Raw genomic sequence first — 26,031 nt, forward strand, 5'->3', positions numbered from 1 at the left:
TACATCTTAAAAGACGCTATCATGTTCGCATCTACCACCTCCGCTGGCAACGCGTTCCAGGCACCCACCAGCCTCTGCGTAAAGAACTTTCCAAGCATATCCCCCCTAAACTTTTCCCCTCTCACTTTGAACTCGTGACCCCTAGTATTTGAATCCCCCATTCTGGGAAAAAGCCTCTTGCTATCCACCCTGTCTATACCTCTCATGATTTTGTACACCTCAATCAGGTCCCCCCTCAACCTCTGCCTTTCTAATGAAAATAATCCTAATCTACTCAACCTCTCTTCATAGCTAGCGCCCTCCATACCAGGCAACATCCTGGTGAACCTCCTCTGCACCCTCTCCAAAGCATCCACATCCTTTTGGTAATGTGGCGACCAGAACTGCACGCAGTATTCCAAATGTGGCCGAACCAAAGTCCTATACAACTGTAACATGACCTGCCAACTCTTGTACTCAATACCCCGTCCGATGAAGGAAAGCATGCCGTATGCCTTCTTGACCACTCTATTGACCTGCGTTGCCACCTTCAGGGAACAATGGACCTGAACACCCAAATCTCTCTGTACATCAATTTTTCCCAGGACTTTTCCATTTACTATATAGTTCACTCTTGAATTGGATCTTCCAAAATGCATCGCCTCGCATTTACCCTGATTGAACTCCATCTGCCATTTCTCTGCCCAACTCTCCAATCTATCTATATTCTGCTGTATTCTCTGACAGTCCCCTTCACTGTCTGCTACTCCACCAATCTTAGTGTCGTCTGCAAACTTGCTAATCAGACCACCTATACTTTCCTCCAAATCATTTATGTATATCACAAACAACAGTGGTCCCAGCACGGATCCCTGTGGAACACCACTGGTCACACGTCTCCATTTTGAGAAACTCCCTTCCACTGCTACTCTCTGTCTCCTGTTGCCCAGCCAGTTCTTTATCCATCTAGCTAGTACACCCTGGATCCCATGCGACTTCACTTTCTCCATCAGCCTACCATGGGGAACCTTATCAAACACCTTACTGAAGTCCATGTATATGACATCTACAGCCCTTCCCTCATCAATCAACTTTGTCACTTCCTCAAAGAATTCTATTAAGTTGGTAAGACATGACCTTCCCTGCACAAAACCATGTTGCCTATCACTGATAAGCCCATTTTCTTCCAAATGGGAATAGATCCTATCCCTTAGTATCTTCTCCAGCAGCTTCCCTACCACTGACATCAGGCTCACCAGTCTATAATTACCTGGATTATCCCTGCTACCCTTCTTAAACAAGGGGACAACATTAGCAATTCTCCAGTCCTCCGGGACCTCACCCGTGTTTAAGGATGCTGCAAAGATATCTGTTAAGGCCCCAGCTATTTCCTCTCTCGCTTCCCTCAGTAACCTGGGATAGATCCCATCTGGACCTGGGGACTTGTCCACCTTAATGCCTTTTAGAATACCCAACACTTCCTCCCTCCTTATGCCGACTTGACCTAGAGTAATCAAACATCTGTGTCATGTCCCTCAACCTCAACATCCCTCATGTCCCTCTCCTCGGTGAATACCGATGCAAAGTACTCGTTTAGAATCTCACCCATTTTCTCTGACTCCACGCATAACTTTCCTCCTTTGTCCTTGAGTGGGCCAATCCTTTCTCTAGTTACCCTCTTGCTCCTTATATATGAATAAAAGGCTTTGGGGTTTTCCTTAACCCTGTTTGCTAAAGATATTTCATGACCCCTTTTAGCCCTCTTAATTCCTCATTTCAGATTGGTCGTACATTCCTGATATTCTTCCAAAGCTTTGTCTTTCTTCAGCCGCCTAGTATGCTTCCTTTTTCCTCTTAGCTAGTTTCACAATTTCACCTGTCATCCATGGTTCCCTAATCTTGCCATTTCTATCCCTCATTTTCACAGGAACATGTCTCTCCTGCACGCTAATCAACCTCTCTTTAAAAGCCTCCCACATATCAAATGTGGATTTACCTTCAAACAGCTGCTCCCAATCTACATTCCCCAGCTCCTGCCGAATTTTGGTATAGTTGGCCTTCCCCCAATTTAGCACTCTTCCTTTAGGACCACTCTCGTCTTTGTCCATGAGTATTCTAAAACTTACAGAATTGTGATCACTATTCCCAAAGTAGTCCCCTACTGAAACTTCAACCACCTGGCCGGGCTCATTCCCCAACACCAGGTCCAGTATGGCCCCTTCCCGAGTTGGACTATTTACATACTGCTCTAGAAAACCCTCCTGGATGCTCCTTACAAATTCTGCTCCATCTAGACCTCTAAGACTAAGTGAATCCTAGTCAATGTTAGGAAAATTAAAATCTCCTATCACCACCACCCTGTTGCTCCTACATCTTTCCATAATCGGTTTACATATTTGTACCTCTATCTCACGCTCGCTGTTGGGAGGCCTGTAGTACAGCCCCAACATTGTTACCGCACCCTTCCTATTTCTGAGTTCTGCCCATATTGCCTCACAGCTCGAGTCCTCCATAGTGCCTTCATTCAGCACAGCTGTGATATCCTCTTTGACCAGTAATGCAACTCCTCCACCCCTTTTACCTCCCTCTCTATCCTGCCTGAAGCATCGATATCCTGGGATATTTAGTTGCCAATCATGCCCTTCCCTTAACCAAGTCTCAGTAATAGCAATAACATCATACTCCCAGGTACTAATCCAAGCCCTAAGTTCATCTGCCTTACCTACTACACTTCTTGCATTAAAACAAATGCACCTCAGACCACCAGTCCCTTTGCTTTCATCATTTGCTCCCTGCCTACTCTTTCCCTTAGTCACGCTGACTTCATTATCTAGTTCCTTACAGGCTTTAGTTACTACCTCCTTACCTCCTCATTTGGTTCCCAACCCCCTGCCACATTAGTTTAAACCCTCCCCAACAGCGTTAGCAAAAGCACCCCCGAGGACATTGGTTCCAGTCCGGCCCAGGTGTAGACCGTCCAATTTGTAATAGTCCCACCTCCCCCAGAACCGGTCCCGATGTCCCAAAAATCTGAACCCCTCCCTCCTGCACCATCTCTCAAGCCGCGTATTCATCCTGACTATTCTTTCATTTCTACTCTGACTATCACGTGGCACTGGTAGCGATCCTGAGATTACTACCTCTGAGGTCCTACTTTTTAACTTGGCTCCTAACTCCCTAAATTCTGCTTGTAGGACCTCATCCCGTTTTTTACCTATATCATTGGTGCCTATGTGCACAACAACAACTGGCTGTTCACCCTCCCACTTCAGAATGTTCTGCAGCCGATCTGAGACATCCCTGATCCGTGCACCTGGGAGGCAACATACCATTCGGGAGTCTCGTTTTCGACCACAGAACCACCTATCTACTCCCCTTACAATCGAATCCCCTATGACTATAGCCCTTCCACTCTTAGTAGTCTGAAGCGACCACGTCTACTGACGAGGTCAAAGGCTTTGGTGAGATCTATGAAAGCAATGTAAAGGGGCATCTGTTGTTCGCGGCATTTCTCCTGTAGCTGGCAAAGGGAGAACAGTATGTCAATGGTGGATCTCTCTGCTCAAAAGCCGCACTGTGCCTCAGGGCAGACACGATCAGCCAGCTTCTGGAGTCCGTTTAAAACAACTCGAGCGAAGATTTTCCCCACTATGCTGAGCAGGGAGATTCCACAGTAGTTGTTGCAGTCACCGCGGTCACCCTTGTTCTTATAGAGGGTGATGATATTGGCATTGTGCATGTCCTGTGGTACTGCTCCCTCATCCCAGCACAGGCAAAGCAGTTCATGGAGTGTTGAGAGTATAGCAGGCTTGGCACTCTTGATTATTTCAGGGGTAATTTTCCAGGGACTTTTCCACTGGCTAGAGAATCAATGGCATCACTGAGTTCCGATTTTCTTGGCTGTTCGTCCAGCTCATTCATGACTGGCAGAGACTGGGCTGCATTGAGGGCGGAATCAGTGACAACATTTTCCCTGAAGTACAGCTCTCAGTAGTGCTCCACCCAGCGGTCCATTTGTTTGCGTTGGTCAGTGATCGTGTCCCCTGATTTAGACTTGAGGGGTGTGATCTTCTTGATGGTTGGTCCAAAAGCTCTCTTAATGCCATCATACATTCCTCTGATGTTTCCAGTGTCGGAAGCCAGCTGAATACGACAGCATAGGTGTTGCCAGTAGTCATTTGCACAGCGCCTGGCTGTTCTTTGTGCAGTGCTTCTGGCTGCTTTAAGTGCTACGGATGTTAGCTCGCTGGGGGCTTTCTTGTAGTTCAACAGTGCAGTGTGCTTAGCGGTTATGACAGGTTCCAGCTCTTCAAAGTGAGATTGAAACCAGTCTGCATTCTGCTTGTCTCGTTTTCCAAAGGTGGTCATTCCTGAGTCATGGATGGCCGCTCTGATGTGGGCCCACTTCATCCCTGCATCCCCTGCAGGTGTGTTTTGAAGGGCTTTTTCAAGTGAATTTAGAAACTTATGTAACAGCTGTGGATAGACTACTAGCAAAGATCAGATGTCCAGCAAAGCTAAGTATCATCACCTCATTCCATGACAATATGAAAGGCACAATTCAGCATAGCGGTGCCTCATCAGACCCCTTTCCTATCCTGAGTAGCGTGAAACAGGGCTGTGTTCTCGCACCTACACTGTTTGGGATCTTCTTCTCACCGCTGCTCTCATATACATTGAAGTCTTCAGAAGAAGGAATTTTCCTCCACACAAGACCAGATGGCAGGTTGTTCAACCTTGCCCGTCTTAGAGCGAAGACCAAAGTACAGAAGGTCCTCATCAGGGAACTCCTCTTTGTTGACGATGCTGCATTAACATTCCACACAGAACAGTGTCTGCAGAGGCTCATCGACAGGACTGCAGCTGCCTGCAACGAATTTAGCCTAACATCAGCCTCAAGAAAACGAATATCATGGGACAGGATGTCAGAAATGCTCCATCCATCACTATCGGCGACCACGCTCTGGAAGTGGTTCAAGAGTTCACCTACCGAGGCTCAACTATCACCAGTAACCTATCTCTCGACGCAGAAATCAACAAGCACATGGGAAAGGCGTCCGCTGCTATGTCCAGACTGGCCAAGAGAGTGTGGGAAAATGGCGCACTGACACAGAGCACGAAAGTCCGAGTGTATCAAGCCTGTATCCTCAGTACCTTGCTCTACGGCAGCGAGGCCTGGACAACGTATGTCAGCCAAGAGTGACGTCTCAACTCATTCCATCTTTTCTGCCTCCAGAGAATCCTTGGCATCAGGTGGCAGGACCGTATCTCCAGCGCAGAAGTCCTCGAGGCGGCCAACATCCCCGGCATATATACCCTACTGAGCCAGCGGCGCCTGAGATGGCTTGGCCACGTGAGCCACATGGAAGATGGCAGGATCCCCAAATAAGCAATGTAGAGCGAGCTCGTCACTGGTATCAGACCCACCAGCCGTCCACGTCTCCGCTTTAAAGAAATCTGCAAACGCGACATGAAGTCCTGTGACATTGATCACAAGTCCTGGGAGTCAGTTGCCAGCGATCGCCAGAGCTGGCAGACAGCCATAAAGGCGGGGCTAAAAAGTGGTGAGTCGAAGAGACTTAGCAGTTGGCAGGAAAAAAGACAGAAGCGCAAGGGGAGAGCCAACTGTGTAACGGCCCTGACAACCAATTTTATCTGCGGCACCTATGGAAGAGTCTGTCACTCTAGAATTGGCCGTTATAGCCACTCCAGGCGCTGCTCCACAAACCATTGACCACCTCTCGGCGCTTACCCATTGTCTCTCGAGACAAGGAGGCCAAAGAAGACGACGGCTATTTATATGCCGATAGAAAACTTTGGGATTTCCTTTAATGCCAGCTGCCAGTCTCTTTTCATTCTCTCTCTTTGCTTCCCTTATTCGCTTTTCCACTTCCCTTCTGGACCTTCTATATTCAGCCTGGTTCTCAATAGTATTTTCTACCTGGCATATGCACACTTTTTCTTTTTTATCTTAATCTTTACCTGTTTTGACATCCAAGGAGCTCTGGATTTGTTTGCCCTACTTTTGCCCTTTGAGGGAACATACATTGACTGTGCACAAACTCTCTCTTCTTTGAAGGTAGCCCATTGTTCATCTATCGGTTTTCCTGCCAGCTTTTGACTCCAATTTATTTGCCCCGGCTCCATTCGTATCCCACTCAGTGCGCTCTCTGGTGAAAAAATCATGCCGTTTCCCCAGCAAGAGTTCGGGTGGCACCTGTATCCCTAAGTATAACTACAGGTTTACCTGCCTCACTTGAGGAATAAGGAGTTACTTTTCCTTTTGACAAGAATTTGCTATAACTCTTATATCTTATTCACGACCCATCCACTCTCAGTGATTTTGTACTTGGCCATACAGCTGCACTCAGAGCTATAGCCTGATCCGCCGTACTCTCGGTCAGGGCCCCTTTCTCTGCATTGGCTTTGTGTACCCCAATAATTCCCATGGGTTTACTTCCCAACCTCCAGCATTCTGCACGAAGGTGTTCCATCTTGGGACAATGGCAACATTTAGGCTTGCAACCTCACTTCCAACTTCAGCTTCTTCCTTTCTGACCTGAGGAGGAGATGCCAGGGTGTTCCCAGCTGTCCCTTCTTGTCCCCAGCTACTTGCCTTCCTTTCACCCTCCCACCTTCTATCCTTCTCAGGTTTGTGGGGGTGACGGACAAAGGATTTGGGCTTATACACAAGCTCGTAATCATCAGCGATTTCCGCTGCCTGTCTGCCTGGTTCTCTACATGGGTTCTTACTAACTGAGGGAGTGAGTTTTTAAATTCTTCTAGGAGAATTAATTCCCTCAGGTTCTCATAAATGGCCTCTACCTTTGGTGCCCGAATCCGACGATCAAAATTAAGTCGCTTTACTCTCTCAAATTCTATAAAAGTCTGCCCAGGCTGTGTCGGGAGGTTCCAAAATTTCTGCCAGTATGCTTCAGGGACTAACTCAGAAGCAGCGACAATAGCCTTTTTTGCCATCTCATAGTCTGCAGAGGCCTCCTCAGAAAGCATGGCATTAACTTCATCAGCTCTGCCCATCAACCTGCTTTACGTAAGCAGTGTCCAGCTTTCCTTTGCCCGCTTCATCTTTCTGGCTATCTTTTGAAAAGAAATGAAAAATGACTCTACATCCCTTTCCTCAAACTTAGGAGGGCTTGCACAAATTTGAACAGCTCTCCACTGGGTCCTGGGCTGGAGTCAGATCTTTCCTCACTAGAACTTTCCTTGGAGTCAAGGCCACCCCGTCGTCTTAGGTTCAGCATTTTTATTACCAGTTCCCTTCCTTCTCTTTGAAATGCTCTCTTTTTCTCTTTCATCTCTTTCAAGTTCAAATTTTTTTAAATTTGCAATTCCCTTTCTTCCTTTTTCAGTTCAAGCTCAAGCTGCTTCATCTGAAACTGAATTTTAGCTAATTCAACTGAACTAACCTCTGGTTCATCTTTTTCTTCTTCCAAGTGCAAATGCTGTGCTATTAATTCAATTATGTTTGCTTTCTTAGCTCCTGGTTTTAACTCTACCACTAACAGTTCAGCCAAATCAATTAGTTTAGCCTTGGTTAAGTTTCTCAAATCACTCAGGGATACATCTTCCTTCCCCAGAAAGGTTGTAGCAACTAACAAAGAAATTCCAGTAGCATAGATTTTACTCTATTGCACAAGAAACCTGATTTTTTTTTTTTTACTTTTCCTCTTTTAAATTATTATCCCACTTACAATTGTACATCAGCTGTGTTGGGTTATCCCGCAATGAGCCCCCAGCTATATGTTATGACCGAGTCAGGAGGAGTGCACTTGTTCCACTTCTCCACAGGCCATAACATATTTAAATTTTTACCTTGTTACCGATACGGTCAATCTATTTTTATCCGAGAATAAAATACACCAACCAGGTTTCTGTAATAAACAACAAAATGATCACTTTATTATAAAACAAGTGTTAACCAGTAACGAAGCAAAGCATAAACACACAGATTGAAATATGCAAGTTGCCTTTTTACCTTTCCCCCATCCCATACACACAGGTTAACTGAAAAAAGAGATTTTCTCTTTAGAGCTCTATTACAAAAACAAAACAAAAAAGAATACTTTGGCCAAATACTTGCCAATTCTTGAAGAAAAAAAAAGATATGGAAAGATGCCAGAAGTCCATTGTTTTGGTTTGGCACACCAAATACACGTAGATGGCTGTCACTGGGATCTTCCTAGAACTGTTCTTTTCAGGCGAAGTTGAAGATCAGTTTGTGCAGGCTTTCCAGGAAAGATGCGGCATCAATTTCTCTATTTCTTACACTTGCTTCTAGGAGCTTCTCAAAGAGATGGAAAAACTGGCAGGCTTTTCAAAGAGTTGGAAAAGGCTGAATGGGGTTTATCCTTGGCAGCTTGATTTTTTTAACTCCTTTTCAAAACACTGTCTATACTCCAACTGCCTGTCCAAAGCAAAGCCAAAAAAAAAATTTCAGGAGTCAAGCCTCCTGACCCCGATAAATCATGATCTGTCACTTCTCTGTAAACATCTTTCCCCAGGTCAAAAAGTCCCCGCTGTGTCCTTACCTGAAAACAGGTGCTTTCCAGTAACTGTTGTTTACAAACCAAGTCCAAAAGACCTTCCGATGACCTATCTTAAAAAAGAACACAAAGTCCAGAATCTATGGAATCCTTTTCTCAGTTTTAAAACACAAGTCTTCAAAATTTAACAAAAAAAAGGAAGCACTCGTAACAACTTAAAGGGTTGTGAATCTTTGGAATTGTCTACCCAGGGAGTTGTTGATGCTCAGTTGTTGATTATACCTATGATAGAAATTTATAGATTTTTGGGTACTAAGGGGATTAAGGGATATTGGAATAATGCGGCAAGGTGCAGTTGAGGTAGAAGATCAGCCATAATCTTGGTGAATGGCAGAGCAGGCTTGAAGGGCCAAATGGCCTGCTCCATCTTCCATTTATTTTGTTCACTGAACATCAGTCTGTTCCTCTCAAGCTTCTGAGTGAGTGAATTAAATCTATCATGATAAATCACCAAGATACCAGATGACAAGTTATGCCCTAAACATCATTTATTGGTTATAAATCAAAACTGTGTTAAATCTGGGCACATAGACATTTTATAGATGCATAAATGTAATCAGAGTTATCCAGCAGTTGAGCACTAATAGGGAGAGTATTTCACAAAACAAGTAACAAATGTTAAACAGACTATTCAGTGATCCACTGTAAATCAGCACTAATGGATGCTGAGTATTAATTACAACAGGGACTGGAATCTGAGATTATAAATTGGCGAGTTTACTTTAAGAGTAACTCCTTCAATATTTGACATGTTAACAGCTGCGAACAGACCATCTATCAAACAGCTCAAGTCTGCCAGTGCTTATAAACATTCAGAGCTTAAACAGTTCAATACATTTACTGAGTGGATTTAAATTGAAAACAAGGTTTGCAGACACGATGGTCTAATCACACATGAATGAGAGATGCTTTGGGGCACAGGCTCAGCCCAGGAGGGGCAAATGGCCCCAGAAATAAATCCCAACTGTCAGAATGAACATGGTCTGTTCTCGATATGATTAACAGCAACAATGACAGCAGAATCCAATCCCTGTAATCATCTGTGAACTCACTGGTGTCTCAGAAGGTTGGATGACTGAATGAATCCTTCCCACACTCGGGGCACGTGAAAAGACTCTCCCCAGTGTGAGTGCGCTGGTGTACAATGAGGTTGCCTGATTGCCTGAATCCAGTCCCACAGAGAGAGAAGGTTTATTGTCAGTGTGAACACATTGATGGGACATCAGTCCCTGGGAACTTTTATAGCAATTTCCACAGGCTGGTCATTTAAAAAGGTTTCTCATCAGTGTGAACCTGCCGGTGTCTCAGCAGGTGGGATGAACGATTGAATCCCTTCCCACACTCAGAGCAGGTAAAGGGCCTCTCCCCAGTATGAACACGCTGGTGTGTCAGCAGATTGGATGACTGAGTGAATCCCTTCCCACATATGGAGCAGATGAATGGCCTCTCTCCAGTGTGAACTCGCTGGTGTTTCAGCAGGTTGGATAACTGAGTGAATCCCTTCCCACATACGGAGCAGGTGAATGGCCTCTCCCCAGTGTGAACGCGCCGGTGTTTCAGCAGGTTGGATGACTGAGTGAATCCCTTCCCACACTCAGAGCAGGTGAACGGCCTCTCCCCAGTGTGACAGCGTTGGTGCCTCAGCAGGTCAGATGAATCAGGAAATCTCTTCCCACACTCAGAGCAGGTGAACAGCCTCTCCCCAGTGTGAACTTGCTGGTGTCTCAGCAGGTGGAATGACTGAATGAATCCCTTCCCACACACTAAGCAGATGAACGGCCTCTCCCCAGCATGAGTGCGCTGGTGTGCAGTGAGGTGGCCTGATCGGCTGAATCCCGTCCCGCAGTGCGAGCACCTGAATGGTCTCTCGTCAGCGTGAACACGTTGATGGGACATCAGTCCAACAGAACTTTTATTGCAATTCTCACAGTCCGGACATTTAAAAGGTCTCTCATCAGTGTGAACTGGCTGGTGCCTCAGCAGGTCAGATGAATCAGGAAATCTCTTCCCCCACACTGAGCAGATGAATGCCTCTCACAAATGTGAATATGCTGATGCTCCCTCAGGGGACGTGGGCTTTTAAAGCTCTTTTCACAGTCAAATCATTTAAACTCTCTCGCGTCAATGTCAACGTGCTGGTGTTACCACACTCTAAGCAGGTGAATAGCCTCCCGGTGTGAGTGTGCTCAATTATTTCCAGCTCAGACAAGTAATTGAATTCCTTCTCAGAGTCCCCACATTTCCACAGCTTCTCCCCAGTGTGACTGTGTTAGAGTTTCAACAGGCCGGATGATTGGCTGAAACCTCGTACACTCACAGAACATGTGCATAATTTCTCCACGCTACGAACAAGGCTTTTTGCTTCCATGATCAAAGGCCGATGATATTCAGATCTGATGAATCGAGTGACTCTGTCAGATCTTGATGTGATGTTTGGTTTGAACTTCCCGTCTGGAAATCCTCCCCTTCAACCACCCTGTAAAATTAATTTAAAATGGAAAAATGGAGTGAGAGAGAACCCACAAAAACACAAAGGCAGGTTGTGAAATTGAGCTGAATGAATCTAGTAATTTATGGGACCAGAACAGAGAATGGGCTGGGCTTCAGGGTCCCAGTGACCAGTAGAGAAAATCATTGACTCATTGATTTTATTCTCACTCTGCAAACAGGGGCTGGAGAACTGAACCCAGGCAGAGGGAGAGAGAGAGAAAACTGGCAGTGGAGGAAAGAAATGGTGCAGATGGTGCAATAGGTTTGGATTTCAACACAGGGAGGAGGGAGAGTGCGTGGGACAGGGATTTACAGCTTTGGGGGAAAGAGAGGAAAAAATGTACCGTAGAAACTAGAATTGTCTGTTCTGAATTTCTATCCTGTACTGACAGTGATGACTTTTGTAAACTCGTTTTACAGAGTATTAGGAGGGGATGATTTGCAGACAGGAAACTCAAACCAAACATCACATCAAGATCTGGCAGAGTCTCTCGAATCAGCAGGACCTGAATATCATCGGCCTTTGAATGCAGGGAGAAACCATAGATGTGTTCTGCGAGTGGACGAGGCTTCAATTGATCACCCAACTTGGAAAGACACAAGGACACCCACACTACGGAGAAACTGTGGAAATGCGGGGATTGTGGGAAAGGATTCAGTTCCCCATCCCTGCTGGAAATTCAATGACGCAGTCACATGTGTTCACCTGCTCTGTGTGTGGGAAGGGATTCACTTGTTTAACCAACCTCAATTCATACCAACTTCTTCACACTGCTAAGAGACCATTTAAATGCTCTGACTGTGAGAAGAGCCTTAAATGCAAAAAGTACCTGATGCAACACCAGCACATTCACACTGGAGAGAGGCCATTCACCTGCTCCACATGTGGGAAGGGATTCACTAAGTCGAAGAACCTGATGAGACACTAGTGAGTTCAAAGGGACTGCAGAGGTTGGATTCTGCTGTTATTGCTGCTATTAATCACATTCAGGACTGAACTGTGTTCATTCTGACAGCTGGGGTTTGTTAATAGTCCCTGTAACTGGGCTGGAGTGCAATATTTTGATTATATCTTTAATTTAATCTTGATTTCTTCAAGGAAAGATTAATTGATCAGCCAGGATATAACTGAATGGTGCAGCAGGCACGATGGGCTGAAAGGCCCACTCCCTGTACTTTCTCCCCACTCTCTAACTCTGCTCATGTGCTGGTTTCCTGTTGCAGTGTCTTCTCCCTGGTTCCCTATGACTTTCCATTCATCAGCTGTGTTTGAGTCCAAGTCTATTAGGAACCTGGGAACATGAGTCGGCCACTTAGCCCTGTCAAGCCTGTTCTGGTACTCCATGAGATCAGGGCGGATCTGTGACCTAACTCCATTGACCCATCTATTATTGTAATACTGGCTTCCCCAGTCTGTTACAATGCGAATAAAAAATAACTTTCATTTACATCATACCTTTAGGGTAGGAAAGTGTCCTGAGGAGCATCTCAGAGCATAAGCTGACAAATCAAACAAACATTGACACTGAGCTAAAGAAGGGGATATTAGGAGGATTGACTGAAAGCTTGGTCAAAGATGCAGGTTTTTGGGAAGGTCTTAAAGGAGGAGAGATATGGACTGGCAGAGAGGTATAGGGAGTTCCTGCAGCATCTGTGCAGACATAAACAGAGTTAATGTTTCTGCAGGAGGTTTGGATGAAAAGTTTGTCCACCAAAGCGGAGGATTTCCAGCAATTTCTGCTTTAATTTCCAAAGCTGAAGTGAAGCTGCGACACTCACCGTTTAAACCAGCTGAATAGAAACAAATACAAAATATATAAAATATTTAAATTCGCTGGATTAAAATGCTGAACTCCCTCCCTTAACAGCACTGTGGGTGAACCTACCCCACATGGACTGCAGCGGTTCAAGAAGGCAGCTCACCAACATTTTCGCAAGGGCAATTAGGGATGGGCAAGGGCTTTACCAGCAGTCCCATAAGTGAATAAATAAATATTCCAAATCCTGAGGAATTTTCTGGATTTCAAACTCTCGGGAGGCTACGCCCCGTCCTCCCGCTGCAGGGTTTAGAAAGTTGGTGAACAGCTTTAGGGTCCTAATAAGATCCAACAGTTCCCATCTACTGGATGGCAGCTGGTGTAGACCTGACTCCCCGAGTAGGATCCCACAGGTCCCATGTTTATCCTATGGTGATAAGCCCAGGGGAGCGGGATCACTGGCTGCCATCTTGGACAGGGCGAGGTCAGAGTGCATGCATGGCCAACTTAGTGGACAGGGCTTCAGGGTCCCAGTGACCAAGAGAGAAAATCATTCATTCATTGATTTTCTCAATCTTATTCTCAACCTGCACAAAGGGGCTGGAGAACTGAACCCAGCCAGAGCAGAGGGAGGGAGAAAACTGGCAGTGGAGGAGGGGAGGCGGTGATTTAGTGGTAATGTCACTGGACTAACAATCCAGAGACAGAGGCGAATTCTCTGGGGACATGGGTTCAAATCCCACCATGGCAGATGGTGAAATCCGAATTCAATTAATAAATGGAATTAAAAAAAAAAGCTAGTCTCAGTCATGGTAACCAGGCAATAATTGCCGATTGTTGTAAAAACCTATCTGGTTTAAAGGCCTGCTACCTGACGGGACCTGACATGTGTCGGGTTCGGGCCGGGTCGCACTTCCGGGTCTGGTATTTGGGCTCAGCTTGGGTCGGACCAGATTGGACATGCTCTATCACCACTTCAGGTAAGTGACTCTAATGTTAATTTACTTTTTGGACTTTAAAGGTGGTTTTGTTACAGTTACTTTAAGCTTGTGCAGGTTAGGAACAAAGTGAAAAATGGAAGGTAAGTTAACTGATGGTTGGATTGGGTTAGGTCGGGTGCGGAAGGAAAAATGGAAGTACTCGGGCCGGGTCGGGTCGGGCTCGGATGGGGTTCTGTCGGGCTCGGGTCAGGTCTCATTTACAGACCCGAGGAGGCCTTTAATCTGGTTCACTAATTTCGTTTAGGGAAGGAAATCTGCCATCCTTATCTGTCTGGCCTAGATGTCACACCACACCCACAGCAATGCTCTTAAATTCCCTCTGAAAGCCACTCGGAGAAAAGTCTAAAACAAATGACAGGTGGTCCATCCGATTTCATCGACCTAGGCACTGGATACAACAGCAGCAAACCCAGCCCTGTCGACCCTGCAAAATCCTCCTTACGCTCATCTGAGAGCTTGTGCCAAAATTGGGAGAGCTGTCCCACAGACCAGTCAAGCAACAGCCTGACATAGTCAGACTCACGGAATCATACCTTGCAGACCATGTCCCAGACACCACCATCACCAACCCTGGGTATCTCCTGTTCCACCGGCAGGACAGACCCACCAGAGGTGGTGGCACAGTGGTAAACAGTCGGGAGGGAGTTGACCTGGGAGTCCTCAACATCAACTTCAGACCCCATGAAGTCTCATGGCATCAGGTCAAACATGGGCGAGGAAACCTCCTGCTGATTTCCACCTACTGCCCCCCCCCCACCCCACCACCACCCAACCACTCAGTTAATGAATCACTACTCCTTCATGCTGAAACCAACTGGAAGAAGCACTGAGGGTGGCAAGCACACAAAATGTACTCTGGGTGGAGAACTTCAATCTTCACATTGAGGATACCATCCATCATGTGTGGCACTACCACTGTGCTAAATGGAACAGATTTCAAACAGATCCAGCAACTCAAAACTGGGCATCCATGAGGCACTGTGGGCCATCAGCAGCAGCCGAATCGTACTCAACCACAATCTGTAACCTCACGGCCGAGGATATCCCCATTCTACCATTACCATCAAGCTGGGGGACCAACCCTGGTTCAATAAAGAGTGCAGGTGGGCATGCCAGGAGCAGCACCAGGCATACCTAAAAATAAGGCATCAACCTGGTGTAGCTACAACACAGGACTACCTGCATGCCAAACAGCTGAAGCAGTATGCAATAGACAGAGCTAAGCAATCCCACAATCAACGGATCAGATCTAAGCTCTGCAGTTCTGCCACATCCAGTCCTGAATGGTGCTGGACAAATAAGCGACTGACAAAACCCCACAAATATCCCCATCCTCTATAATGGGTGAGCCTAGCACATCAGTGCAAAAGACAAGGCTGAGGCATTTATATCCATCTTCAGCCAGAAGTGCCAAGTGAATGATCCATCTTGGCCTCCTCCTGAAGTCCCCAGCTAGACTTCAGCCAATTCACTCTAACTGATATGAAGAAACGACTGAAGGTACTGGATACTGCAAAGACTATGTGCCCTGACAACAGTACTGCAGACTTGTGCTTCAGAACTGCCATGCCCCTGGCCAAGCTGTTCCAGTACAGCTACACTGGAATCTATCCAGAAATGTGGAAAATTGCCCAGATATGTCCTGTGCACCAAAAGCAGGACAATCCAATCCGGCCAATTAACACCCAATCAGTCTACTCTCGATGATCTGTGAAGTGATGGAAGGTGTTGTTGACAGTGCTATCAAGCAGCACCTACTCAGCAATAGCATGCTCACTAACTCTCAGTTTGGGTTCTGCCAGGGCCACTCAGCTCCTGACCTCATTACAGACAATCCAAACATGGACAAAAGAGCTGAACTCCAGAGGTGAGGTGAGAGTGCTCTTGACATGAAGGCAGCATTTAACCGAGTATGGCATCAAGAAGCCCTAGCAAAACTGGAGTCAATGGGAATTAGGAGGAAAACTAGTTGGGAGTCATACCTTGCACAAAGAAAGATGGTTGTGGTTGTTGGAGGTCAATCATCTCAGTCCCAGGACAGCACTGCAGGCGTTCCTCAGGGTAGTGCCCTAGGGCCCAACCATCTTCAGCTGCTTCGTCAATGACCTTCTCTTCGTCATAAGGTCAGAAGTGGGGATACTGATTGGTGATTGTACAATGTTCAACACCGGCACAGTGGTTAACACCGCAGCCTCACAGCTCCAGTGACCCGGGTTCAATTCTGGGTACTGCCTGTGTGGAGTTTGCAAGTTCTCCCTGTGTTTGCGTGGGTTTCCTCCGGGTGCTCCGGTTTCCTCCCACATGCCAAAGACTTGCAGGTTGATAGGTAAATTGGCCATTAGCAATTGCCGCTAGTATAGGTACGTGGTAGGGAATTATGGGGACAGGTGGGGATGTGGCAGGAATATGGGATTAGTGTAGGATTAGTATAAATGGGTGGTTGATGGTCGGCACAGACTCGGTGGGCCGAAGGGCCTGTTTCAGTGCTGTATCTCTAAACTAAACTAAACTAAACCATTCATGACTTCTCAGATACTGAAGCAGTCCACATTCATAATGTAACAAGACCTGGACAACATCCAGGTTTCGGCTGATAAATGACAAGTTACATTCACGTCACACAAGTGCCGGGCAATGACCATCTCCAACAAGAGAGAATCCAGCCATCTCCCCTTGACATTCAATGGCATGACCATCGCTGAATCCCCCACTATCAACATCCTGGTGTGGGGAGGGGTTACCATTAACCAGAAACTGAACTGGACCAGCCACAGAAAGACTGTGGCTGCAAGAGTAGATCAGAGGCTGGGAAGTCTACAGCAAGTAACTCATCTCCTGACTCCCCAAAGCCTGTCCACCATCTACAAGGCACAAGTTAGGAGTGTGATGGAATAATCTCCACTTGCTTGGATTAGTGCAGCTCAAACAACACCCAAGAAATTCAACACCATCCAGGACAAAGCAGCCTGCTTGATTGGCACCCTGTCCACCACCTTCAACATTCATTCCCTCCACCACCGACACACAGTGGCAGCAGTGTGTACCATCTACAAGATGTACTGCAGCACCTTCCAAACCTGTGAGTCTACCACCTAGAAGGACAAGGGCATCAGATGCATGGGAACACCACCACCTGCAAGTTCCCCTCCAAGCCACACAACATCCTGACATGGAACTATATCGCTGTTCTTTCACTGTTGCTGGGTCAAAATCCTGGAACTCCCTTCCTAACAGCACTGTGGGTGTATCTAGACCACATGATCTTCAGCAGTTCAAGAAGCAGGCTCACCACCTCCTTCTCAAGTCAAATTAGGGATGGGCAATAAATGCTGGACTAGCCAGCGACATCACATCCCATGAAAGAATAAAAAAAGGTGTAGATTGTATGATGGGTTTGGCTTTCAGCACAGAGAGGAGGGAGTGTGTGCAGGACGGGGATTTACAGCTTGTGGGGAAACAAGAGAGAAAAAAATGTTCCATAGAAACTAGAATTGTCTTTTTTGAATTTCAATCCTGCACTTAGCTAATCCTCAGTTGCCCTTAGAAATGATGATAGTTAGCCTCCATCTTGAACTTCTCCAGGAGTGAGTGGATTTTAACTGAGTGGCAATGAAGAAATGGTGATATATGTCCAAGTCAGCGTGTGTCTTGGAGGTGATAGTCTTTCCATGCAGCAGCTGATCTTGCCCTTCTGGGTGGTGAGAGTTGTGGGTTTGGGAGGTTCTGTCAAAGAAACCTTGACAAGCTTCAGCCGATCATCTGGCCTGTTGAAACGCAAGTGCAGTCACACTGGGTAGAACCTGTGGAAGTGTGGGGAACGTGGGAAGGAATTCATTCCCCATCAGAGCTGGAAACTCATTGACGCAGTCACACTGGTGAGAGGCCATTCACCTGCTCCGTGTGTGGGAAGGGATTCACTCTGTCATCCCACCTACTGATACACCAGCGAGTTCACACTGGAGAGAGGCCATTTACCTGCTCCGTGGGTGGGAAGGGACTTCATCAGTTATTCAACCTGCTGAGATGCCAGTGTGTTCACAAGTGACTGCAGGGGTTAGATTCTGCTGTTATTGCTGCTGATAATCACATCCAGGACTGAACCATGTTCATTGTGATAGTGGGGTTTATATCTGTTGACGTTAATCATCTTCATAGCTGGGGTGGAGTTTAATATTCTAGCAATTGGTCTGCTTTCCTTTGTGACCTTTACTCTTCAAATAAAGTAGCTCCCTTTGGGCTATTCTCAAGGTTTTGTGGGATGAAAGCAAACAGTGATTTACTTGCACTTCTTGCAATTTAGTATATTATATCCACTGCTCACAATGCGGTCTGTTCTATATTGGGAAGACCAAACGCAGATTGGATGATCACTTTGAGGAACACCTCAGTTCAGTGTTCAAGAATGACTGAGTTTCAGGTCACTTGCCATTTTAATTCTCCATCCTACTCCCGCTCTGACCTCGGCCTCCTGCACTGTTCCAATGAAGCTCAATGGGAGCTCGAGGAACAGCAGCTCATCTTTCAATAAGGCACTTTACAACCTTCCGAACTCAAATTGAGTTCAGCAGTTTCTGTACCAACACAGAGTTGTCGGGATCGGGAACGCTCCACCTGAAAAGGTGGTGGAACCTGATTCTATCATTAATTTTAAAAGGGAGTTGACAGGTATTTGAGAATGAGGAACTTACAGGATTACAAACAGCAAGTGGGTGTGTGGGACTAAGCATGACTGCTCTTTCAAAGAGCCAGCACAAACACAAAGGGCTGAATGGCCTCCTTCTGTGCTGTAAGTGTCTGTGATTGCAGTAATTAGCTATTTAACCCCTCGAGCCTGTTCGACTGTGCAATGAGATCATGGCTGATCTGTGACTTAACTCTATATACCCACCTTTGCCCCATATCCCTTAATACCTTTGGTTAAAAAAGATCTATCAATGTCAGATTTAAAATTAACATTGATCTGGCATCAACTGCTGTTTGTGGAAGAGAGTTCCATACTTCTACCACCCTTTGTGTGTAGAAGTGTTTCCTAACTTCACTCCTGAAAGGTCTGGTTCTAATGTTACGGGGACAAAGTGGGGGAATGGGACTATGCCCCCTAGTCCTCGATTCCCCAAACAGTGGAAATAGTTTCTCTCCATCTATAATATCAGTTCCAATATCTTGAGAACATAGATCAAATCAACCCTTGATCTTCTAAATTCAAGTGAATGCAACCTCGTGTTGAGGTGATGTATTTTGACAGAAGGGAGAGGGGGAGGCAATATATGCTGAATGGCACAGTTCTAAAGAGTGTGCAGGAACAGAGGGACCTGGGGGTTCACATGCACAGATCTTTGAAGGTGGGAGGAAATATTGAGAAAGTAGTTGGCAAAGCACATAGGGTCTTGGGCTTCATAGATAGGGGTTCTCATTCATAGAGTTATACAGCACAGAAACAGGCCCTGCAGCCCATCGTGTGTGCGCTGGCCATCCAGCACCATCGAATCCCATTTACCAGCACTTGGCCCGTAGCCTTGTATGCTATGGCGTTTCAAGTGCTCATCTAAATACTCCTTAAATGCTGTCAAGGTTCCTGCCTCTACCACCCCTTCAGAAAGTACATTCCAGATTCCTGCCACCCTCTGGGTGATAAAATGTTTCCTCAAATTCCCTCTAAACCTCCTGCCCCCTTCCTTAAATCTATACCCCCTGGTTATTGACCCCTCCGCTAAGGGGAAAAGTTTCTTCCTATCTAACCTATCAATGCCCCTCATAATTTTATATACCTCAGTCACGTCCCACCCTCAGCCTTCTCTGCTCTAAGGAAAACAATCCCAGCCTTTTCATAGTCTCTCTTCATAGCTGAAATGCTCCAGCCCAGGCACATCCTGGTGAATCTCCTCTGCACCCTCTCCAGTGCAATCACATCCTTCCTAAAATGTGGTGCCCAGAACTGTACACAGTACTCCAGCTGTGGCTAGCTAGTGTTTTATACAGCTCCATCATTACCTCCTTGCTCTTATATTCTGTGCCTCGGCTAATAGAGGCAAGTATCCCATATGTCTTCCTAACCACTTATCTACCTGTGCTGCTGCCTTCAGTGATCTATGGACTAGTACACCAAGGTCTCTCTGACCCTCTGTACTTCCTAGGGTCCTACCAGCCATTGTATATTCCCTTGCCTTGTTATTCCTCGCAAAATGCATCATGCCACACTTCCCAGAGGACTGGAGAATAGCCGATGTTGTTCCTTTGTTTAAGAAGGGTAGCAAGGATAATCCAGGAAATTATAGGCCGGTGAGCCTTACGTCAGTGGTAGGGAAATTATTAGAGAGGATTCTTTGGGACAGGATTTACTCCCATTTGGAAACAAACAAACTTATTAACGAGAGGCAGCATGGTTTTGTGAAAGGGAGGTTGTGTCTCACTAATTTGATTGAGTTTTTTGAGGAAGTGACAAAGATGACTGATGAAGGAAGGGCAGTGGATGTTATCTATATGGACTTCGGTAAAGCCTTTGACAAGGTCCCTCATGGCAAACTGGTACAAAAGGTGAAGTCACACGGGATCAGAGGTGAGCTGGCAAGATGGATACAGAACTGGCTCAGTCATAGAAGACAGAGGGTAGCAGTGGAAGGGTGCTTTTCTGAATGGAGGAATGTGACTGGTGGTGTTCCGCAGGGATCAGTGCTGGGACCTTTGCTCTTTGTAGTATATATAAATGATTTGGAGGAAAATGTAGCTGGTCTGATTAGTAAGTTTGCGGACGACACAAAGGTTGGTAGAGTTGCGGATAGTGATGAGGATTGTCAGAGGATGCAGCAGGATATAGATCGGTTGGAGACTTGGGCGGAGAAATGGCAGATGGAGTTTAATCCGGATAAATGTGAGGTAATGCATTTTGGAAGGTCTAATGCAGGTGGGAAGTATACAGTAAATGGCAGAACCCTTAGGAGTATTGACAGGCAGAGAGATCTGGGCATACAGGTCCACAGGTCACCGAAAGTGGCAACGCAGGTGGATAAGGTAGTCAAGAAGGCATACGGCATGCTTGCCTTCATCGGTCGGGGCATAGTGTATAAAAATTGGCAAGTTATGCTGCAGCTGTACAGAACCTTAGTTAGGCCACACTTAGAATATTGCGTGCAATTCTGGTCGCCACACTACAGAAGAGGTTTACCAGGATGTTGCCTGGTCTGGAGGGCATTAGCTATGAGGAGAGGTTGGATAAACTCGGACCGTTTTCACTGGAACGACGGAGGTGGAGGGGCGACATGATAGAGGTTTACAAAGTTATGAGCGGCATGGACAGAGTGGATAGTCAGAAGCTTTTTCCCAGGGTGGAAGAGTCAGTTACTAGGGGGCATAGGTGTAAGGTGCGAGGGGCAAAGTTTAGAGGGGATGTGCGAGGCAAGTTCTTTACACAGAGGGTGGTGAGTGCCTGGAACTTGCTGCCGGGGGAGGTGGTGGAAGCAGGTACGATAGCGACGTTTAAGAGGCATCTTGACAAATACATGAATAGGATGGGAATAGAGGGATACGGTCCCCGGAAGTGCAGAAGGTTTTAGTTTAGGCAGGCATCAAGATCGGCGCAGGCTTGGAGGGCCGAATGGCCTGTTCCTGTGCTGTACTGTTCTTTGTTCTCAGGATTAAATTCCATTTGCCACTGCTCCACCCATCTTCCCAGCCCATCTATATTGCCCTTGCTATTTATGACACCACCAATTTTCGTATCATCTACGAACTTACTGATCATACCTCCTATATTCAAGTCTAAATCATTAATGTACACTACAAACAGCAAGGGTCCAAGCACTGATCCCTGCGATTACACCACTGGTCACAGGCTTCCAATCGCAAAAACAACCCTTGACCATCACCCTCTGCCTCCTGCCACTGAGCCAATTTTGGATCCAATTTGCCAAATTGCCCCGGATCCCAGGGCAACTCACTCAACCAATCTCCCATGTGGGACCTTATCAAAAGCCTCACTGAAGTCCATTGTAAACCACATCAACTGCTTTACCCTCATCTACACATCTAGTCAGTGCCTCGATAAATTCTATCAAGTTAGTTAGACATGATCTGCCCCTGACAAAGCCATGCTGACTATCCTTGATTAATCCCTGCCTCTCCAAGTGGAGATTAATCCTGTCCCTCAGAATTTTTTCCAATAGTTTCCCAACCACTGATGTTAGACTCACCGGCCTGCAACTACCTGGTTTATCCCTGATACCCTTCTTGAATAATAGTACCACATTCGCTGTCCTCCGGTACCTGTCCTGTGGCCAGAGAGGATTTGAAAATTTGTGTCACAGCCGCTGCTATCTCCTCCCTTGCCTCACATAACAGCCTAGGATACATCTCATCCGGGCCTGAGGATTTATCCACTTTTAAGCCCCCTAAAACAGCTAATACTTTCTCCCTTTCAGTGCTAATATGTTCAAGTATATCACAATACCCTCCCTGATCTCTACACCTACATCGACCTTCTCCATAGTGAACACAGATGAAATGTAATCATTTAAAACCTCACTTGTGTCCTCCGGCTCCACACACACATTGCCACTTTGGTCCCTAATGGGCCCTACTCTTTCCCTTGTTATCCTCTTGCCCTTAATATACTTATAAAACGCCTTCGGATTTTCCTTTATCTTGCCCGCCACTGTTTTTACATGTCCCTTCTTCGCTCTAATTACTTTTTTAAGTCCCCCCCCTACACTTTCTATACTCCTCTAGTGCCTCCGCTGCTTTCAGCACTCAAACTGCCATAAGCCTCTTTTATTTCCTGATCCAATCCTCTATATCCCTTGACATCCAGGGTTCCCTGGACTTGTTGGTCCTACCCTTCACCTTAACGGGTACATGTTGGCTCTGACTATTGCCTCTTTGAATGACTCCCACTGATCTGATGTAGACTTTCCTACAAGTAGCTGCTCCCAGTCCACTTTGGCCAGATCCTGTTTTATCATATCAAAATCTGCCTTCCCCCAATTCAGTACCCTTATTTCCGGTCCATCTTTGTCCTTTTCCATAACGACCTTAAATCTTAGAGTTATGGTCACTATCCCCGAAATGCTCCACCACTGACACTTCTACCACTTGTCCAGCTTCATTCCCTAGGATTAGGTCCAGTACTGCCTCTTATTCACTGATGGTACAGGACTGCAGGACACAGATTTAAGGTTTTGGGTAAGAGTTACAGGGGATGAGAGGAAGAACTTTTTAATACAATGAGAGGTAATGACCTGAAATGCGTTGCCAACGAGGGTGGTGGACGCAGAGACGACCAATGATGTCAAAAAGATATTGATGGGTACTGGAAGGAAATAAACTTACAGGGATAAGGGAACAAAGGAGAGGAATGGGACTGATTGGATTGAATAGAGAACTGGCATGGACTCAAGGGGTCAAACAGCCTCCTTCTATGCCATAATGACCAAGACTCATTTATCCCTTGGAGTCCAGGTATCATTCAGGTAAATCTATGCTGCATTTTCTCCAAGGCCAATATATCCTTCCTAAGGTGTGGTGCCCAGAGCTGAACACACTGCTCCAGGTGTGGTCCAACCAGGGCTTTGTGTATCTCGGTGTTTTTCCAGTCACACTGATACCTTAAATCTTTTCCACAGACAGAACAGACAAACCTTTTGCCTTCCACATTCAAAGTCGATAATATTCAGGTTCTGATGAATCAAATGGGTTGAGCTTCTTGTCTGCAAATCCTCCTCTTCCAATACCCTGTAAAAGGAGTTTACAAAAGCCATCATTGTCAGTAGAGGATAGAAAGTCAGAAGAGACAAACATTTCTCTTGGTTTGAGCTTGCTGTGTGTAAACACTCCCCTTCTAAGCCCCTGAAAAAGGAATTTGCAAAAGCCATCACTGTCAGTCCAGGACAGAAATTCACAACATTCTCTCCTCCTGTTTCCTGGCCCAAGTTGGCCGCTCATGTACCTTGCTACACATTGCCCATTAGAAAGATGGCAGAAAGTCGAAGGACCATCTTGTGGGACTGCTCCTAAGCCTGGCCAAAGTGGCCATCAACAGGGCCAGGCAACGGGTAGTCGAGGGGGTCGTCCAGCCAGACTGTCTGCCTCTCTTCCACAGTTACGCCTGCACCCGGGTGATCCTGGAGAGGGAGCACACGGTGTCCAATGGTACGCTTGAGGCCTTCTGCGATCGGTGGAGTGCATCATCATGACAAGGAATAACATTTTAGTTTGATTAAGCTAAGTTTCCTTTATAGAGTCATAGCATCATTTACAGCACAGAAATGAGACCATTTGCCCCATCGAGTCCATGCCGGCTTTCCACGGAGCTATGCAGTCAATTCCACTCCCCGGCTCGATCCCTGTAGCCCTGCAAATCTACTTCTCTCGGTGGCCATCCGACCTCCTCTTGAATCATTGATTGTCCCCACTTTCATCAACCTTGTGGGTAGCGAGTTCCACGTCATTACCACCCACTGTATAAAAAAGTGCTTCCTCATATTCCCCCCGCATCTTTTGCCCAAAGCCTTCAATCTGTGTCCCCTAGTCCTTGTACCATTTGTTAATGGGAGGAGCTTTTCCTTGTCTAACTTATCTAAGTCTCTCATAATCTTGTACACTTCTATTAAATCTTTCTTGTAAGGAGAACAAATCCAGCTTTTCCATCCTAACTTTGCAACTAAAATCCTCCATCCCTGGAACCATTCTGGCAAATCTCCCTAAAATGTGGTGACCAGAACTGGACGCAATACTCCAGTTGGGGTCTAACCAGAGCTTTATAAAGGTTCAGCATAACTTCCCTGATTTTGTACTCAATGCCTCTATTTATGAAGCCCAAAATCCCATATATGCGTTACAAACCACTCTGTCAATATGGCCTGCCACATTTAAAGATCGAAGCACATGCACCCCTAGGTCCCTCTGTTTCTCTACACTCTTTAGAACTGTGCCATTAAGTGCATATTGCCTCTCCCCATTCCTTCTGCCAAAATGCATCATCTCACACTTGTCAGTGTTAAATTCCATCTGCTAGCTCTCTGCCCATTCTACTGGCCAATCTATGCAGGTGGTTCATCGTATCCTCACTGTTTGCCTCACCTCTAAGTTCAGCAAATTTTGAGATTCTATTCTGTATTCCAAGATCCAAGTCATTTATATATACCAAAAAAGCAGTGGTCCCAGCACTGACACTTGCGGCACACCAATGTCGACCACCCTCCAGTCTGAAAAACAACCATTTACTACAACTTCCTGTTTTGTGTCTTTAAGGCAAATTTTTTATCCAATAGTTTTGTTACTGCATACTACTGGTGCCCCGCACTTTAAGTTACTGATGCAACAAAAAGAGCTACATGGGAGATCAGGAGCCTACTTCCACATCCAACACCCACCCTGATACAAACTGGCTCTTAATTGGTCTGTCTGTGTTTCTCGACTCAGTTCTGTGAGCAACGCCTGCAATAAAACTGAAGCAAAATACTGCAGATGCTGGAAATCTGAAGTAAAAAGGAGCAAATGCTGGAAATACTCAGAAGGCCAGGCAGCATCTGTGGAGAGAGAAACAGAGTTAACATTTCAGGTACATTGAACTGCCGGAGCCTGCAACCTGGAAGTCAGAGTGGGAGAAGGAGCAAGAATAAGGAGAGGCAATATAGTCCAACACTCACAGCAGCCTACAATCCAGCTACGTTACTGGGATAGGGAAACAGAGTTTAAAAACACTCACCAACACAACTCCAGTAAAACATCCCAGGAGGAAAAGGGGGAGCAGTGTGTGTACCTGCCCTGATATCCCCCACCCCAGGCCTGTCAGTCAAACCCCCCACTCCTCCCAGTCCACAGCTCAGCCTAGCAGCTTCCTGCAGCTTGAGCCAGCCCTGCCCAGGTGTGGCCCAGTCCAAGGGGAGTCTTTGTGGAAGCGGGGAGGGGGGGAGTCTTTGTGGAAGCGGGCAGGGGGGGAGACTTTGTGGAAGCGGGGAGGGGGAAGGGGGGAGTCTTTGTGGAAGCGGGGGGGGGGGGAAAGAGAGGGGGAGTCTTTGTGGAAGTGGGGGGGGTCTTTGTGGAAGCAGGGAGGGGGGTCTTTGTGGAAGCGGGGAGGAGGGGGGTCTTTGTGGAAGCGGGGAGGAGGGGGTCTTTGTGGAAGCGGGGAGGAGGGGGTCTTTGTGGAAGCGGGGAGGAGGGGGTCTTTGTGGGAGGAGGTGATCTTTGTGGAAGCGGGGGGGGTCTTTGTGGGAGGAGGGGATCTTTGTGGAAGCGGGGGGGGGGGGG

At 46.5% G+C, this 26,031-nt stretch overlaps 1 protein-coding gene across 1 annotated transcript in view; it reads right to left on the reverse strand.

Moving 5' to 3' along the window:
- Positions 1–7,917: 7,917 nt before the first annotated feature.
- The window catches only part of LOC137381549 (zinc finger protein 271-like), a 56,588-nt gene continuing 38,474 nt past the window's right edge, over positions 7,918–26,031 (reverse strand). Inside the window, exons 11-16 of the mRNA XM_068054245.1 lie at positions 23,421–23,514; positions 18,330–18,426; positions 12,813–12,824; positions 12,229–12,446; positions 11,378–11,620; positions 7,918–10,574 (exon numbers count right to left, since the gene is read on the reverse strand). Coding sequence (XP_067910346.1) covers positions 9,810–10,574; positions 11,378–11,620; positions 12,229–12,446; positions 12,813–12,824; positions 18,330–18,426; positions 23,421–23,514 — 1,429 coding nt within the window. The 3' untranslated portion in view covers positions 7,918–9,809. The remainder of the gene's footprint in view (positions 10,575–11,377; positions 11,621–12,228; positions 12,447–12,812; positions 12,825–18,329; positions 18,427–23,420; positions 23,515–26,031) is intronic.

Source organism: Heterodontus francisci, chromosome 22 (genome assembly GCF_036365525.1).
Source record: "Heterodontus francisci isolate sHetFra1 chromosome 22, sHetFra1.hap1, whole genome shotgun sequence".
Lineage (NCBI taxonomy): Eukaryota > Metazoa > Chordata > Chondrichthyes > Heterodontiformes > Heterodontidae > Heterodontus > Heterodontus francisci.